Below are 18,387 nucleotides of genomic sequence, written 5' to 3'. Positions count from 1 at the left end.
TTCAGGCCAAACATGTTCTTCCTGGGTTTCTGTTGTTAACTTTTTGGTTAGCAGACAAAGAAATGAGCGTCATGGTGACATTTTCTTATATTATTGTTATGTTTTGTTCTTATTTGTCTCATCTCCCCTTTCTCTTCCACGGTCCAGTTTTCTGCTTGCATCACAATACACACACACACATACTGCATACACACATGCCACACACGCATGCATGTGTGTGCACATGCACGTATACATTTACATACATTCACACACATACATATACATACATAAAATACATATAATATACATATATACATATATGCACAAGCATACACATACATACACATAATACATATACAAACATACATGCACACATTATATATACATATATAAACATACATGCACACATTATATATACATATATAAACATACATGCACATATATATACATATACAAACATACATGCACACATTATATATACATATATAAACATACATGCACACATTATATATACATATATAAACATACATGCACATATATATACATATACAAACATACATGCACACATATATATACATACATATAAACATACATGTACACTTACATATATACATATATACAAACATACATGCACACATACATACTATACACTTATATGCACACCTACACACACACACCATTACCCTCTCTTGTCCCTTCTTCTTCTCTTCAGACTTCTTTCATCTACACCTGAGTTTTCTGTTCTAGTTTGCTTTCTATTGTTGTGATAAAATTTGTAGCCAATAGGAACTTGGGGAGGAAGAGATTTTTAATTTATAGGTAATAACTCATCATCAAAAGAAGCCAACTGAGGAGCTCAAATAAAGGTAGAGGCTTGCTCCTCACTGGCTTGCTGCCCCAGCTTGCTCAGACCTAGGAGTGGCACCGCCCATAGTGGGCCGGGCCTTTCGATGTTAAATAGCAATGAAGAAACTGTCCCACAGATGTGCCCACAGGCCAATCCAATCAAATCCAATCAAGTCGAGCCTTCGGTTGAGGTTCTCTCTTCCCAGGTGTGTCAACTTGACAACAAAACTAACCAGTCCTGTCACCCTACCCCAGTCAGCTGTGGTAACATTTGGTGGAATGAATAGTGCGTGCGTCAGCAGCTCTCAGCCTCTATAGCAGCTTTTTCTCTCCTTGTGCACAGCATTTACATGGAGCTTATGAATAATTTGCTTCTTCATCCAGACTCTGTGTGTTTCTCCCTTGGGAGACATGCTTGCTACTGTACTCATCTCTGATGGTGACAGATGTGGACTCTGGGGTCTTTCCAAGCATATATAAGTGGCTCTCCCTGCTGGCACAGCTGACTCCCCAGGACACTCACTGTGGGGCAAGCTCCAGTTTGTGTTTGGATCCATAGAGTCCTCAGAAGCACAGAGCTAGCATCTCTGCAGGGCCCGCTGCTGCTGCCTCTCAGGTCTTTGCGTCCTGACCTCGATCTTGATTCCCCTTCCCCCACCCACTTCCTTTAGAGTGGGCTTTTCATTGGTTTCCAAAAGCCGCTACAACTAGGCCATTAAAGTATTAGAAATACACTAGCGAGTGAGCCAGGAACCCACATCATTAGCAGGCTGGATCCTGAGCTGCACAGGAGACTCTGCCATGGCCTTGCCCAGCTTCTTGTGGCCTTGCCATTCCCTGACTTTTTATGTGCCCAGATTCCTCTTGTAGGTCTCACCTCTGAGGGTTAGAGTTCATCTCAATCTGCTCATCTTCTCAAATGAGGTCAACTGGCCAGTCTTGTGTGAACTTGCTACAGGCTAGAGTAATTTAAGAAGAGAGAACCTAACTGAGAATAAGTCTCCGAGGGACCAGGCTGTAGGCAAGCCTGGAGGGCATTTTCTTAATTAGCGATGGATGGGGGAGGGCCCAGCCCACTGTGGGCGGTGCTGTGCCTAGGCTGGCAGTCCTGGGTTCTATAAGAATGCAGGCTGAGGAAGCCAAATAGGGCCTGTCTGTAAGCTGTGCTCCTCCACGGCCTCTCAATCAACTCCTGGCTCCAGGTTCCTGATTGGTTTGAGTTCCTGCTTTGGCTTCCCTCAGTGAACTGTGACTCTGGGTATGTAAGCCAGATAAACACTTTCCTTCTCAAGTTGATTTTGGTCATGGCGCTTCATCGCAGCAATAGAAACCCTAACTATGAAGGTCAGGGTTAGAAAACTGGGGTTAGGATGTTAACTTTTTTCTTGGAAGACTGTGGTGTGTGTTGGGTATACAGGTAGAAGACCAATGAGCCAGGCAGTGAATTTGAAGGTCTGGCTGAGCCCTTGGAGGACACAAAAGCAACTCTGGGTTGTGTGGTTAAGGCATGGGCCTAGGGAAGTTTTACAGGCTCTTATTTCCACCATCTTCCCTCTATGTGTACCCACTACACACCTCTCCTGCTTTAGGTGGTGTCCTGGTTTGTTTACGTCAAGTCGACACAAGCTAGAGTTATTTAGAAGGCAGTGCCTGCGTCTGATTGCTTGTACGATACTCTGTAGGACATTTGCTTGATTAAGGATTGATGTGGGAGTGCCCAACCCATCACGGCCAGTGCACCCCTAGGCACGTAGTCCGGATTGTATAAGAAAGCAAGCCGAGCAAGCCTCCGGGAACAAGCCAATAAGCAGCATTCCTCCGTGGCCTCGGCTTCAACTCCTGCTCCCAGTCTTGGCTTCCCTCAATAGACTGTGACCCAAGATACATCAAGCAGACAAACTCTCCCCTGGCGTTTTGTCACAGCAATAGAAACCCTAAGACAGGCGGCGTCCCACCAGAGTCCACTGTTAAGGCTCCCCTGTTCCCACATCTAGCCTCACCCACATAATGGCTCAACACCCTGTTCTAGAGGACCAAACAATCAGGGTCAGATGGGGAAAATCCAGGACAGGGTGCTCACACCCTGAAAGAACCATGAGACTTCATGCGAGCTTTTCTCTTTTCAAAACAGAGCTGTAATGACTTCCGGTTGCTGAGAAGCAGTGAAGCCTTGCACCAGATGACCTGGGGGCCCCTCCATCGGTCTGAAGGTGAGTCCTCTGGGTTTCAATGGCAAGGGAACTATCCCAGCCCAGCTTGCAAAGTGCTTATTTGAAGTATGGGGCTTTAAAGATTGTTTTTTTTCCTAAAAGACTCAGAGCAGTGGCGAAAATTTTCCTCAAGACTCTTCTTGTGCTTGTGTGGGGTTAGAGGACAAGATTTGTCCCTCTTAGCCACCCTGAGAGGTGAATTGACTTCTGTGACCATGCTGTGGGGAAGAACTTTAGCTCACGAAAGTCCAGAGCATTGAGTTGTAGGATGCAGTGATGGAAGTCCAAGGAAGCTGAGAAGGTCTTTGACCCTGTGTAAACCTGAAACGTGGATGCAAAGAGAAAGGACCCAGGCTGTGAACAGACCAAAGCAGTGGGTGTGTATGTGTGTATACATGCGTGTGTGTGCACGTGCATGCACTTGTGTGTGCACGCATGTGTTATTTTACATCTACATGAAAAAGCTCTTTAATTCAGAAGAGGAACAAAGAAGACCTTCCGTTGCCCTGAGTATAAATGCCTATTGGAAGACTATCTTAACGTATTTTCAGGATCAAATTTCCAAACCTATCTCCTCCCTCTATGTGATCTAATTATTTGGAGAAAAGTAGGGAATCTGTGTGCTTTGGGTACAGATGCCTCCTAGTTTTTGTCTATCCTCTCAGGAGAGTTTTCTGGCTTTAGCTGACACATGGCCTGGAGCAGTAGGAGAGTTTTCTGGCTTTAGCTGACACATGGCCTGGAGCAGAAACCACAGCCCCAACCTCCTGGGCAGCTGAGTAGGCTGGGGAGGTCAATTCTGGCCAGTAAGAGATGAAAGAACACACTGGAGCTTCTTAAAGGGCCATCCTGTGCCATCCCTGGCTACTTCCTTCTTCCCCGTCCCCCATTGTCATCTCATCTTTATGCCAGAAAGAGATTTAAGCTTTTCTCGCTGCCCAGGGTTTTTTTTTTTTTCTTTCTGTGATTTCTCCCCCTAACCTTTGATCATCTTGTACTTCTCTGTATTTTCTTGCACAATAGCTCCTGGGATTCAGGCTCAGGTGGAGCTGGGTTTCTGATAAGTGAACAAGGGAGTCAGCAGGCAGGACCTGGCTGGCATTTCTCAACTCTTGCTTTTCATCCGAGCACTGGGAAAATAAAGGCTTAGTTAGGCATGGTTGCCAAGGAGACACACAGATACACACACACACACACACACACACACACATACATACATACACACACAGCCACTGACCCAAACGTGTTCCAGACCCAGGTGGGGGTCCACAAATGATTGCTGACCTCGGTTCCGGGTGGGGATTCTTGGGTAACTGCTGGCCTAGGCTCAGAAACCACATGTCTTTTCTCACCTCCTCATCCTCTTAAATTGCTATAGAGAACTGGTCAACCTGGGGCCACACTAAGAAAGAGTATATATGCATCATGCTCTCATTAATAGAGGTGGAACTTCTTTATTCGTTCATGAATGTCAGGGGAATGTCAAGAGTGAGAGGCATGGGGTTTGGATAATAGACTTGAGTTGGATCCTAGGCTGCTGCCTGAGCTGTAGGGTCTTTGTGATAGATATTATCGACTCTACCCACTACCAGCTATATCCATCCATGCATCTTCTGTTTATCATCTATATTCCATCCATCCATTTACCATCCATCTATACGCCATTCATGGATGTATTTAATCTTCATTAATCCATCCATATTCATCTATCCATCTGCCCATTAGTCATCTATTCACCGATCTATCCATCATATCTTCACCACACTTGCATACAGTCAGTCAGACAGATAGACAGACAGACTCTTCCTCTATCCACTATGTGTCAGGAACCTTGGTTCTCCTTGAGAAGGTTTCAGTTAGAGCAAACTGCCCTGCCTACTTCCCAGGGTTGTGTCTAGTGTGGAATATAGGTCCTTTGAGAGTCCCTAATATGTGAGGCTTGCTAAATATAAAACCAGGTGAATGTTGATACTTTGGGGATGTTGAGCACACTAGCTCTCGTTCCTCATCTTCCGGTTGTGAAACAGGGATATTATTTTCTACTTCAGAGCACGGCCTGTGGAAGCTTCTGGCTAAGAGTTGATTGTTGCCATTTGTAACAAGCTGATGGAGGTCTACATTAGGCCAATGCCTCCTTCTCCTCTTCTTCCTCCTCCTCTTCCTCTTTTTATTCCTCCTTTTTTTCCTCTGCCTCCTCTTCTTCTTCTTCTTCTTTCTCCTTCTCTTCTTCCTCCTTCTCTTCATACTCCTCCTCTTCTTTTTCCTCCTCCTCCCCCTCTTCTTCCTCCTCCTCTTCCTCACCACTCCACCATATGTATAAAGGTACATAAGTACCCTGAGCTGTGGTGACAAAACACAATGGACTTGCTGCCATAGGACCACAGTAGGACCACAGAGTTGTATTCTCTCACAGTTCTGAGAACCAGAAGCCTGAGATGTGGGTATGACCAGGCCCTGCCCCCTCTAAAACCTGCTGCCAAGCATCCATCCAGCCTCTTCCAAGTTCCACAGGCCATGGCCCATCTTTGGGCTCCCCAGCCCATAGCTACAGCTCATGGCAGCAAACTTATAAGAAAACTAGTCCTACTGTGTGAGGGCTCAGCCCCTCCAGTGTGGCTGCATCTTCATTAGTCCTCTCCACAGTGGCCCTGTCTCCAGATGAGTCCTGAAGTTCATAGATTTGAGCTTTAATGTATCTTTTCATGGGGGACAAATTTCCACACATGTCTCATGTGTCAATGATTGTAGGGAAACACAGCCTTCTTGAATACATGCTGCATGCTTGGAAGCCAGGTTGGGAGTCTCCTGTGGCCATTGCTTCGGTAATCGACTCTTCAACCTGCTTATTTTGCATCATTGGGCAAAGACATGGGTAGTGTGAGATTGCCAGGGTGTGTGCAAATGTCTGGGACAGTTACTGAGGCCAGTGGGTACTTCTTGACTATCTGAGCTGGGATTCCCAGTACCAGCAGGGCTTGCTTCTACTCTGCAGGGTCATACGTGTGCCAGGGCGGCTGGCTTCTGCTATGTTGGGACTGTGCATATAGTGTGTGTGTGTGGGGGGGGGGTTGTCTCTATTGTTTGAAAACTGCATATGTAGTGGGGAGGGCCAATATAGGTTGGTCATGGATGTGCTGGGGGCTCACTGGCTATTTTCACTTTCCACTCAATAGTTAGAAGTGTTCTATATACCCCATGTCTCTGCACTTATAAAACTTCTCCCTGCTTCGTGGGCAGATGGAGTCTGACTGCAGGACCCACCCTGATCACACGGTGATGTCTGGAGCCTCATGTGAACAGACAGAGGCCCCATGCCAGGGGACACACTCACTGTGTCAAATTGTACAAGCATTTCTGAGAGCTTGCTCTCCATTTCAGGTTTACCTGCTTTGGACCCACTCAGGAGACAGCCTGGCCTGCAGACCCCACCCTGAGCCATGCTGAGTTAGTCACCTTACTGGTGGTGATTAAGATACAACCGAATAGGCAGCATCAGGGCAGGGGCTCATTGTTCTCTAGGGTTGACAGTCTGGGCTGTCACAGTCTGTTCCCCAGTGCCAACAGAGCCAGTCCCCTGCCTCTGCCTTAACATATTCAACTTGCATACCCTGATTGTGCCGGGAAGACCCTCTTCCTGGAGGCCCCTGGAGTATGCCTAGGGATAGCTATTCTGTGTCCATAGGAAGATGACTAACCAGGCAGGGGGGCACCCACATTCCTGGGGAAGTTACACAGTTGCAGCTAGGGGGTGGTGGTACCCCACCCCAGCATGTCCAGACAACAATATCATCTGGTTAAAGCTCTTTGTCTAAGTGTCCCAAAGGGAACCTCAGGACTACTGTGAGGCAACTGTGCTGACAGCAACAACCCCAGGTCAGTCCCATGGGGAAGGGAAATGTGATTTGAGTGCTACAGGCTACCCACACTCTTTCCTAACCAGACCTTTTAGGTACACTAAAGGGAGAGGGGGTGAGGGTCGAGCATAGCTGGAGTCCATCTGTGATCTCTGTTATCGATGACCTTGATAATATGTCCCACTCAATCAAAAGCATTTATGGGGCCAGGCCACTAGAGGGCAGGCCAGGGGCTGGCTGGCGGCTTGAATCTTTTTCTCCTACAATGTGAGATGTGTATGTCTCCAGATGAGGACATTCATGTCCTGCTCAGTCACTCTCTACTGTAGCCTCTTGAGGCAAGGTCCCTCACTGCTCCTAGAGCTTTGAGGGCAGCCAGTCCCAGCCATCCTCCTGCCTCCATCCCTATAGCACTAAGAATCCAGGTCTGCAGCCTTTATGTGGGTTCTGGGGATTTGAATTCGGGTCCCTATGCTTTTCCAGCAAGGTCTCTTTCCTTCTGAGCCGTCTCTCGCAGCCCTGATGGTATGGGAGCATCCATCCTGCCCCACAGCCTCTTCCCTAGGCTCCAGCACTGACAGCCATCTGTCTCTGCTTTGCCTGTTCTAGAGAGTTCTTATGAATGGGTGTCACTAACCAAGGTCCCTCTGTGACCCCCTTACGTACTGTCTCCTGCATGGCAGTGTGACATCAGCCATCTGTTCCTTTTGGTGGCTTGATAATATTCCATCGTATAAACTGGACATAGTGGGGCTCTTGCCCATAGCCCTACCACACAGAAGACGGAGGCAGGAGGATTGCTGAGACTGATATACAGTGATATTCCAGGCCAAGCCATGCTACAGTGTGAGGCTGTTATCTCAAAAAACCAAGCGAACAGGCAAAATCAAACAAACGATTCCGTCGTGTGGACTCCTGGTCACAGCTGGCCCCCATCCATTCCCATTCAAATACTGAAGGAAGTTGGGGCCACGTTTCACTCATTATGAGCAACACTGCTGTGATCATGGTGTGCAAGCAACGATTAAAAGACTTTTTCCCCTCCGTTCTCTGGGGTCTACACTCTCCTAGACTTTAACTTGACTGTTACTCTGGCCTGGGGTAAGCCCTGGTCTCTGATGTGGGTGGTAACCCCCTCCCTCTCTCCCACTCTGTGTCTCCCCATGAGGAACTGGCTGTCTCTCCATCTGTGAGGGGACCGCAGAGCTCTACCTCTGGGTAGAAGCTTCACCTTGCACGCTTGCATGCTGAGCTGCTCTCAATGGATGGGGGGGCCCTGCCTCCTTTGCTGACTCACAGATACACAGGCCTTTGCCTTGAGGGCCTCAAACCAAGTTCCAAGCAAGCTGCTCAGAAATAGTGATTGAGCACCTCAGATCCCCTGCATGCACACGTGTGTGCCACACACACACACACACACACACACACACACACACATGCACACACATTCTAAGCACATCTTTTGTTTCACAGTTTCCGGGCCAGGTGCCAGCCATAGACACATGATTCCCTTGACCCTGGCACCTCTCTATCTCACCCACAGGTACACAGGCATGCACAAAGCCAGTCCTGGGGACTGGTTACATCATTCTCCTTGCGGCAGCTGCGCTTATGGTGACGGCAGGGGCTGCAACCCTTCTGATCTTGCGTTATCAGAGAGTAAGGCAGAAATACAATCTTCGGATCCAGACCGACGACTTCAGCTACCAGGTGTTCTCTCAGTAGGAGATCCAGCTGACCAGGAGATGGGTAAGAGCGAACATGCCAGACGCCATGTCCTGCCTCTATCACCCCTGGAGATGGCAGAGTGGGCTTGGTCAGGGGTAGATCTGTAACTGACAAACCTCTCCTTCCCAAAAGCGGCCGAGAGCAGCTGTTAGGGAGCAGGGACTATTTGCAAGTCAGCAAAGAGTTCTGCCACTTACACCATGGTCCCAGGAAGCCAGAGGTGATGCAGTGACCCTAGTACCCAGGGATGGCTTCCAGCCTCATCTATGAAGGCCTGTGTTCACAGGGGCAGTTCTTCATGTCCCAGGAGTCCAGCTGGGTCCACTGTGTCGCCACAATGCTCCGGCCAACATTGATGAGTTAAACTGATGGTCTTTGGTTCTGAAGTTGTCAGTCATACTGGTTTTTAGGGGAGTCTAGTTTGTTCCCACAGAGGGCAGTGTCTGCAATAGAAACTACCTACACACATCTTCCTAGATGCTTCAAATGACCTCTTGATGAGTTACAGTAGCTCACCCACACTGTGTCACTTGAGTAATAATGGCCAGAAAAGTCTGTTCGTGTTTGGAACAGACAACTTAGATTCTTATTTACTTATTTGAATGGTGTGTATGTGTGTCAGGGGAGCTGGGATCAAAAGGCGATACACAGGAATGGTTTTTCTCCTTCCATCATGTGGGTTCCAGGGATTGAACTCCAGTCATCAGACTTGGTGGCAAGTGCCTTTACCCACTGTGCCATCTCACCAGATCCAGGGACATGTCATTATTTTTTAAGATTTTATTCATATGAGTGCTCCATCTGCATGTATGTCTGTGTACCACACACATGCCTGGGGCCTGGGGAAGTGGCGAGCCTCCATGTGGGTGCTGGGAATTGAACCTGGGTCCTTTGCAAGAGGAGGAAGAGCTCTTAACCACGGAGCCAACTTTCCAGCCTCCATTTTTTTTTTTTTTTTTAAGAACGCTTTGATTTCTGGTTGGTGGATCTATGGCTGCAGAGCCTGAGGAGATGGAGGGTCCCTCTGTGAACTCCTTTCTATCCTGTCGACTGATCCTGTGACCGCCTTCCCCGCACAGAGCACCCTGTAAATAAGGTCCAGTGGCTAATTCATCGAACGTTGACAGGAGTCCAACTCTGGACGGTGTTACTTCGGCACTTGGGAATGAGACCCCACGAGGACAGCAAACCTCAGTCTGCCCCCGAGAGCCTGAAGACTCAGAGTACCACCCACCAGGCTGGTGACGGGCCTGCTGAAGCTGTGGGCAGAGCGCTGGAGCAGCCTTCATCCTCAAACCCAGCACAAACACGGCCCCAATTACCACAGACTTCCAAGCTTTAACATCCGAGCTGTTCTCTCACAATGACATCCTCGCAGACATTTTCCAGTGCCTGTGATGCTTGTTCGAGAACAGACCTATCCGATAAACTCTCCGAGGGTCGTTTTTTTCCATACACAAACACACAAACTCAGCTCTCCTTATCAGCCTGCGGCAGTGACTCAAGACAACCTAGGTGAATACCGGGAGCTTTCTAACGAGTCACAGTCATGTGACGTGTATGTACCCCTCTTGCATGTTTCCCAGCACATCCATGGACATTTTTTTTTCATGTAATTCCATGAAGAGGAAGGTGTGATTTTTCCCACTCCACCACAAGGAAGCAGGGAAGGGGTGGGAGAGGTATGTAGCATGCTAACAGGTCCTCTTTGTTGATTTGAAAGACCCAAATTGTGGTTACATAGTTAACACCTGAGGTAATAGTGTCCTCCCTAATGGATATAGGGTCCTAACAGCGTTGTAGCTTTTAAATAACATGCTTAGTTGTGTTGGGTGTGACTGTCACTTACCCAGATCATTTGGGGAAATGAGTCTTTCTGATTTGTTGTGTATTCTTGGGGGTAAGAATGACAACCGGGAGTCCTGCGTGGCTAGCCGACTTTGAGCAATAAATTTTTCCTGGCACTGAAGTGATTTGCCTCGTTGCTTACCCCACCCCCCACTCCCGCCCCCGGTGTGGCTCAGTTCATGTGACAGGCCATCCTTGAGCACTGGTTCTGTGCCAGACACTCCAGGGAGATGCTGAGGTGGGGCTCCCCACCCCCACCCCTGTGTCATCTCTCACTTCTGACATCAGCTTGGCAACTTCCACTGATGGTTACTGGGAAAAATAAAATCTCAGAAAACCCAGGTCCTGAGCCCAGGGAGCCAGGAAGCTCTTTCCCACTTCATCTCAGTCACACAGTCTCAACGACAGGATAGGCTGTGTCAGCTGTGAGGACAAACATTAGGGTTCTGGAGACTCCAGTCCACAGATGAACAGTGGCATCTCCTGTTGGTAGAAGGGGATGGCAGACATTTCCTCACTTAGCGCCTCCACCGGAGCCTCCGGGGGTGAAACTCTCACTTTACAGTCCAGGATGTGGATGTAACAGGCAAGTTTTATAGAGTATGTCAAGGGACCAAAATTGCAACCAAACCCCCATCTGCTGTCAAATGGAACTAACCAATCCATTGTAAAGTCTACCTGTCCCTCTACCTCCTGAGGGACAGAGAAGGAAAACCTTGTGGGTTTCTGAATATACCTGAGAAGTCCAGACACTTGTGGGACTCCCAGAGTGGTCATCCTTTACGGGCTATGGTTCTGCCTGGGTCCCTGGGAGGCCTCACCTTGGCCCTGATCTTCCTGACAGTGTCTTGGTGTGTGAAATGATACACAATAGAGATCTGATTGAGGTCAAGGTCTGATGGAGGAGGGTCTGTTTGTGGTGGAGGGTGTGGTGGGGGGAAGGGCTGTTGGAGAAGGAAGTCTAATGGTGGTGGAGGGGTTGTTAAAAGAGGTCTGTGGGAGGTAGAAGGTCTGATGGAGGAAGATTTGATGGATGTGATGGTCTGATGGAGGAAGGCTCGATCGAAGTGAAGGTCTGATGAAAGTGGGGTCTTATGGTAAAGGGTGTAACTGAGGTGACAGAATAATGGAGAACCTTTGAGCTTTGACCCACTGCCTGGCCCAACCTGCAGCTCTTCAGCATCACCACTAGATGGCGCACTGAGCCAAGCCTGCATCCAGGGTAGTGCAAACTCTGCTGGATTTGAGTCTCCTGCCCTTATGCAAAGAGGAATCTGAAGGTTTTCTGCAGGTCTGTGCCTGCTGGCACAGGGCCTTAGAGGTGACGCTAGGCTTTGAGAATAGGACCCTGTAGTTCTCTTCAGCATGCTGACTTACAATGGCTCTTGGTCACCATGAGCTTAATCTACAAAGTGAAGTCATGGCTGTTCCGTGCAGTGGTTGGTCTGGTAAGGTCCATACAGGGATGAGTACAGTAGGCTTACACAGCCTAGAGGGAAAGGAGTTAGGTATACCTCACATGAATCTCAGGGTCTGGGACAGGTAAGTGGTCTCTCCCACCCAGCAAACCTGGGATGTCTCTGGATGGGCTGTTAGAGCCTGCTCCTGCTGAAATCCCATCCCCAGGAACCTTGGACAGGCGTGTGGGCATCCAGGGCAGGAGCCAGTGCTGGAGCCAGAAGTGGAAGCTTAAGGGTTCTTTGGAAAGTCAGTTGTTGGATAGTGTTTTGCTGGGGAATGTTTTGTTTTGAAGGAACGTTGTATTAAAGTGGACACAGGTGTGAAAGACTCAGGCCGACTCTTGAAGGAACGTTTGGCTGAAGCAGACACAGGAGAGAGGATGTTCTGCTAAAGCAAGCATGTGAAAGGACACGTGATGAAGGATACTTTGCTAGCAATACACATGTATTGGTCCACCTTACATTATGTAGTTGAGCTGCTTTTGTCAGGACTCCATGAGAGAAACGTACCAAAAAACTTTTGGTGGTGTGTCGCAGTTTCTTGCGGCTTTCATGGACTCGGGCTGATTGGCAGAGCTATGTCAGCTGAGTCAGACTCACGTGCTGAGGCAAGAGACATGCTGAGGCAAGACACGTGGAGGGAGCATCAGTGTAATGGAGGCTGAGCTTGGCTTGCCTGTGGAGCTAGCTGTGCAATGCTTGTTGGTCTCGCAGCTTCTCTGATCTTTACTTTGCCGAGAGAAGGCTCATCGGAGAACTTTTCCTGGCGTTCCTGTTGGCCCCGGTCCCTCCTGCCGATTTGTGCCGAGGCTGAGGCCTGGCTGTCTCTGCTGGGTAGAGCAGCCACTGCTGATTCGTGTTTGCCATCCCTGACTCTGTCGATCTGGACTGCTGGTGTATCCGTGAAGTGTTTGTGAGTGGATCGAGCTGCTGCTGCTGACCTGTGAACTAAACTGTTGATTTCCTAACAACGCAGATGAGATTTGCTCCAAAGAACCATTTCTAAACAGGTCCACTTCCCCTGTATCTTTTCTTTCCCACTACCTCTGGTAGCTTGCGGGGGGGTGGGGGTGGCTAGAAGGGAGGTTAAAGTGTTAAAGAACTATGGTTAAAAGTAGGCTTTAAAAAAAAAAGTTACAGGAGGCCTGGCTGATTTCACCAGAGCAGCTGGAGTGGTCTCTAGTTTACCATGTCCCCACCATGAGTTCTGGAGCTGCTTTAGGGGAGGAAGTAGCCACTTGATTTTCAAATGGTACCTATAAATGAGTTAACCATGCAGAAGTCACTGGCTTTCCCCTGGGAGCTCTCTCGTCTGTGCGTTTCCCCTTTCTGTCTATTGAACTATCCAGCTGCTTGCTATTGATCTCAGCCCCCAGCAGTTCATGGGATTTCTTGGCAATGAATCCTATTTTGAGCTAGGCTTCCATTGTAGAAGTCAGATCCAGGGAATGGCTCATGGTTCTCTTTCTCCAGAGTGGGCACCATTACTAATCTAGTTTCACCAGAGCAGTACGCCCCACACCCCAACCCCAACCCCTGTGTAGGTATATTGGACCTGTCCCATCCCTTCCCACTGTCACAGATGGTCACAGATGATTACTTACCAGATGGGTGTTCATTAAGCCAACCCACATGGGTCTTCCTCAGAGCTACAGGACCGGGGTACTCTGGGCTGTCTCAGATTTCCGTTCCTGTCTGGAAGTATACTGTAGCTGTCTTCAGACACACTAGAAGAGGGCATTGGATTCTATTACAGATGGTTGGGAATTGAACTCAGGACCTCTGGAAGAGCAGTCAGTGCTCCTAACCACTGAGCCATCTCTCCAGCCTGCTACATCAACTCTTGCTGGTGAAGAGTGCAGGAGATGGAGCCTGGGAAGGAGGGGGTCACAAAATCAAAGTTGCCATCTCAGCTCTACCTGGCCTTTGGTTCCCTGGTTTCCTTGCTCTGGCCACCAGCCTGGTGTTGACTGCTGCCCCATCAAGGAATTTTTTTTTTCTCCCAGGAAGCTGCTGAGCACAAACAAGTGCTTGTGCACTTAGGCGTGCGCGCGCGCGCGCGCGCACACACACACACACACACACACACACGCACATATGAAATAACCACCTTCCTCTCACAAGAAAATACAGACTTTGCCAAGATTAATTTTCAAAGGGACTTCATTTCCCTTAAGTAAATTCAACTTAGGACTCTTATTTATTTAGCATACGGCTGCAAATTTTCAAATCATGTTCTGAGGGGCCCTTGTTGCATGTTTGACCAAACCCAGCCATGAAAACCTCATCAACCATCCTGCTAATTAAATTCCCCTCAGATGTTTTTTTTTTTTTTTTAGAAATCCGAGTTTACAAATTTAATTTATTTCGTTTGTTTATGAAGCACCCGGCTACCCAACTCAGGTACAGAGGGATTGTGGAAAGCTAATGAGTCTGTTGATGTGTGTTGGTTTTGTTAGTGTGAATGTGGGGTCCAGAGATGGAACCCAAGGGCCCTCTGAGGAATGGACACGTATCTGGTTGCTCGGTACACATCCCAGTTCTGTTGATGTGCTCACTTTGCTGCTCCTGTCTTGACTTTTGACTTCCTGCTTCCTTTTAACTCAGCACAATGAAGCCACAAGGAAGAGAGGCCCAGTATAGACTAGAATCAACAGGTAGGCAGGAGCCACAGGCACTGTGAGTGGGGAGCCCTGCTATACCTGGCTACCACAGACATCACACTTTAAACAGAGTCCACTGTGTGGCTTGGGGTCCCTGGACTTCCTGGTAGGTATTTTTTAAGTTCTCTATGGCCACAGCCTGTGCTAGGGCTGGTTTCCCTTCAGAATTATGGTTGATCTTCCAGGGTACTCAGCTGTACTCCCGGCAAGCCTGCAGTGACCTGTCCTGTCCCTGGCCTGCACATCGTGCAGAGGAGCAGACTCCCAGGTCCTGTCCAAGCTCCAACAGACCAGCCCACCTTCCCTTCTCATTATCCTGGCATCTCCTAGACACAGTCTACGTCTCTTCTTACCCAGCCCCTATCTGAATTCTCTCCTAAGTCCTCCCACAAGAGAGCCATGACTCCTATAGGGAACATCTCCGTGTGCTTTGCAGCCCCTGCATGGAACTAAGTCCCTGGTACCATCTCCAAGCCCAGTGGTTTCCAGCCACTCCCCTGCCCTCTGGGCCCAGTTTTTATGTAGGTACTGGGGATCCGGCTCAGGTCCTCAAGGTTATGTGGCTCTCGGCTCTACAGGCAGGAATTTTCATGCTGACACCTATTGCTCTTTTACCATGTGGCCAGCAGTGCCACGTTACACGTGATGTACATTTAAGCTACCCTTTGCTCTCTCTGAAGGAACCCTGACTGTCTATGTCACCGGGCAGAGAGGAAGACACTGCACTCTCTGTCCGTGAGTAGCAGTAAACCTGGCCTCTGTATGTGATGATACTGGGGGAGGGAGTGACATGGATCCCCCAGTGAAACCCACTCAAGCCTCAGCATCCAGCGTTATTACTGGGGATTGGTTACCTGATTAATGATACTTGAATGTCTCTCCTCGGCTTCTCAGAGCCTAGTCCTTAAAGATTAAAAAACTATACAGCCTGACCCGGAGCCTCAGACATGTAGGACCAGGTGTATTAATTATCCCACGGCAGTGGCATCATCCAGGCCCAGGTGGACAGTTGCTCATCACATCCTGGTATGATTATGGTCAAAGTCTGGGCCCAGACAGCCACAGTACATTAGGCTCGGCTATTTGTCCTCGATATGCCAATTAAAGAGACAGATAACAGTGCAAAGCTGAGAGTTGGGGTTATTCAGCTTGGCCACATTGGGAAGAACAAAGGGTCCAGTGATTTATTCCCCCAAGTCTTTCCATGGGCTACTCATTTGAGGATCAGGCTTAAACAAAGGGCAGGAGGTCTGCAAAGCTAAGCAGTCTTGTAGCCTAGACTTTTGCTACTTTGTGTGTTCTTCTTTCCTTTCTTTTCAACCCCCTAACACTAGATAAGAGAGATAAAAGGACAGAAGGGAAAGGAAAGAGATCCCTACCCCAAAAACAGGGGTCCAGAGAGGAGCGACATTATCCTTAGACTACTTCCTGCTGGGTAGGGGCTTCGAGTTACTTGGGGGCAAGTTTGATCTTTGCCGTCAGGGTATCTATTTTCTTCTTATTTCTTCACTGTGCACGACTACTTAACAGACTGCCACCAACAACCCACCATGCTGCTTGGAGGCCTAGCATTTATACACTCTCTGAAAAGTCCCCAGAATTCCAAACGTCGCACAATTGCAGAACGGGTCTGCAGCTGGCAAAATCACACCTCTGCTAGAGCACGAGGCAAATCATCGTCACCTGCTGTGGACCATCTGAAGCAACCCCACGCCCCCACACTTGGGGTTAAAATGAAAGCCCATTCCTATTTCTGTGTTTTTTAAAAGAAACCAAAATTCTCACTACACAATCTTGTTCAAGGTGTTCTCCCACCCAACATGGACCCCCATTGTGTGAGCTCTAATCTCTCCTTCAAGTTGTAGGAACTGTGTGAAATCTCTTCCTGGGAGATGAGATTCTTGAGGGAAAATTTTAGTTCTTGAGATCAAGTATTTCAGTTTGACAATGTATCCCTAACCTCTTTGGCCAGAATGGCTACAGTTGGGGATTCTAAGAGCTTATATCTCATATCCCAGGACCCCTGAGAACCAGCTTGAAACGTGTAGGGTCTGAGTGCTCCTTGTTCCTCTGTCATCTTTACTACATCAAGACCATGTGGCCAGGACCTGCAGGGAGCAAAGACTCTTCATCCCAGTGTTCAAGCACAGGCATATGGCTGTGTATGATCAGTTCCCAGGGAGACAGGACCTTGCTGTGGGGTCCAGCCTCTCCCTGTCTCCAGCTCTGGTTTCTTTTCATGGTGAGAACCTTGTTCCAACCCAGACTAGACAGAGCTGAACAAAGGGTCAGGCAATCCTAGCTTGGGTCTCTCCGTTGTACAGACTGTAAGTAGCTGTGAGAGGGAACAGAGTATGCGGCAGAAGACCTCCTTTGATCATATTCTGCCCCATACTTTACACTTCTCTAAAAGCATTTATAAACATCCTTTTTTAGAGTAGCAGAAGCTGCCATCACACCAGCTAAAGCAAACATGTTGGTAACCATGGTAACTCCACACTGGGCTGAGGCCCCGGGTGGACAAGAGGGAGGTCCGAATGCTACCCGAAAAATGGAGCTGTGGTAAAAGGATCAGACTGAAACCTTTAGTCTTTGGGGCTGGAATCCCTGGTTCTCCTCTAGGGAACATTAGTTCTCATTTCACAAGCTCTGCATCTCTATCAATGGCAGTAAATTGTAGCCATTGGTGCCCAGGTTAGACCCCAAAGTGAGCATGGACTAGGCAAGTGTCTGAGAGTGGGGCTGTCTGGGCTTCTTTCTCTAAGTCTGCCCAGACTCTGCTTAGGAATCTGTGCTTTCAGGTTTGTGTCAAGGTTGATCCCAATGATTTCAGAGTCCAACGAATCCAGATCTTCTCCCTGGATCTTGCAATGTGAGAAACAGAAGCGGGGTCAAAAACAAACCAACCAACCAACAAACTGTACTTTCAAGAGGGAAAGAGATAAATTCCTACCCAGTACATTCGGTGGGAAACCAGTCCAGCACACACCCCCACAAGTTCAGAATCAGCATCTGCACAGGTGCTGATCGACTGTGATCTGAGTCCTCTCTGCATCGGCTTCAGCAGAGCAGGTATGAGGTGATGTTCAGAAAAGCAAGCCGGGTTGCAAGCCACATCTTTATCCAGGTGAGAAGCTGAGTCGGGGCCTTCTCAGCCCTGTGATGGGAGATTCTGGCAAGAGCCTTAAGCAAGGCAGAGAAGCTGCAGTCCACAGATACTCACAGAGAGAGCAGTAGTGAGAGGCCCTGAGCTTCTCAGGAGAGAAAAGTCTAGAACATGGCCAACAGCTGGGCCTTCATTTCATCAATGTGGTCCTTTGGGCTGGAGTTGGTAGAGCCCAAACATCCATTATCCACACATGTAAAATGCATGATGCTCTCCCATCAAAAGTGTGTGTGTGTGTGTGTGTAAGAGACACTCCATATTGAAAGTTTCGCACCTGACCTCATTCAGTAGATGGGCTTCTGTGAAGTATAGGTACATACAAACAAAGAACAAAACAAAAAACAACGCTTAACTTCCTCATGGGCTGTGTGGGTGAATTCATGACACATACATAAACTTTACCTTTAAACCTGCGTCTTGACCAAGAGATACCAAATTATAAATATGTAAAGATTCCCAAACCACTTTCGTTTTCAAGCCCTGTGGATAAGGGACCCTCAAACTGCTACCCCAGAAACAGTGTTTTGTGAGAAGCAAGCACTCACAACCTTATTCCTGGGGGACTTTTAAATTTTCAATCAATTAGTCCCAGACAGAGCCAAGCTGAGCAGGGACCAGACTGCTGATGTC

The 18,387-nt window shown here is 48.3% G+C and overlaps 1 protein-coding gene across 3 annotated transcripts in view; it reads left to right on the top strand.

Moving 5' to 3' along the window:
• The window catches only part of Umodl1 (uromodulin like 1), a 60,400-nt gene extending 49,811 nt beyond the window's left edge, over positions 1-10,589 (top strand). The window contains exons 20-22 of one of the 3 annotated variants that reach the window (XM_076917141.1): positions 2,960-3,038; positions 8,436-8,641; positions 9,748-10,589. In XM_076917141.1, coding sequence (XP_076773256.1) covers positions 2,960-3,038; positions 8,436-8,617 — 261 coding nt within the window. In that variant the 3' untranslated portion in view covers positions 8,618-8,641; positions 9,748-10,589. Of the gene's footprint in view, positions 1-2,959; positions 3,039-8,435; positions 8,642-9,582 lie in introns of all 3 variants that reach the window. The other 2 variants (XM_034524498.2, XM_076917140.1) reach the window with 2 other exon arrangements.
• Positions 10,590-18,387: the final 7,798 nt, after the last annotated feature.

This window comes from Arvicanthis niloticus, chromosome 20 (genome assembly GCF_011762505.2).
Source record: "Arvicanthis niloticus isolate mArvNil1 chromosome 20, mArvNil1.pat.X, whole genome shotgun sequence".
Classification (NCBI taxonomy): Eukaryota; Metazoa; Chordata; class Mammalia; order Rodentia; family Muridae; genus Arvicanthis; species Arvicanthis niloticus.
This window is presented reverse-complemented; position numbering and strand designations above follow the sequence as displayed.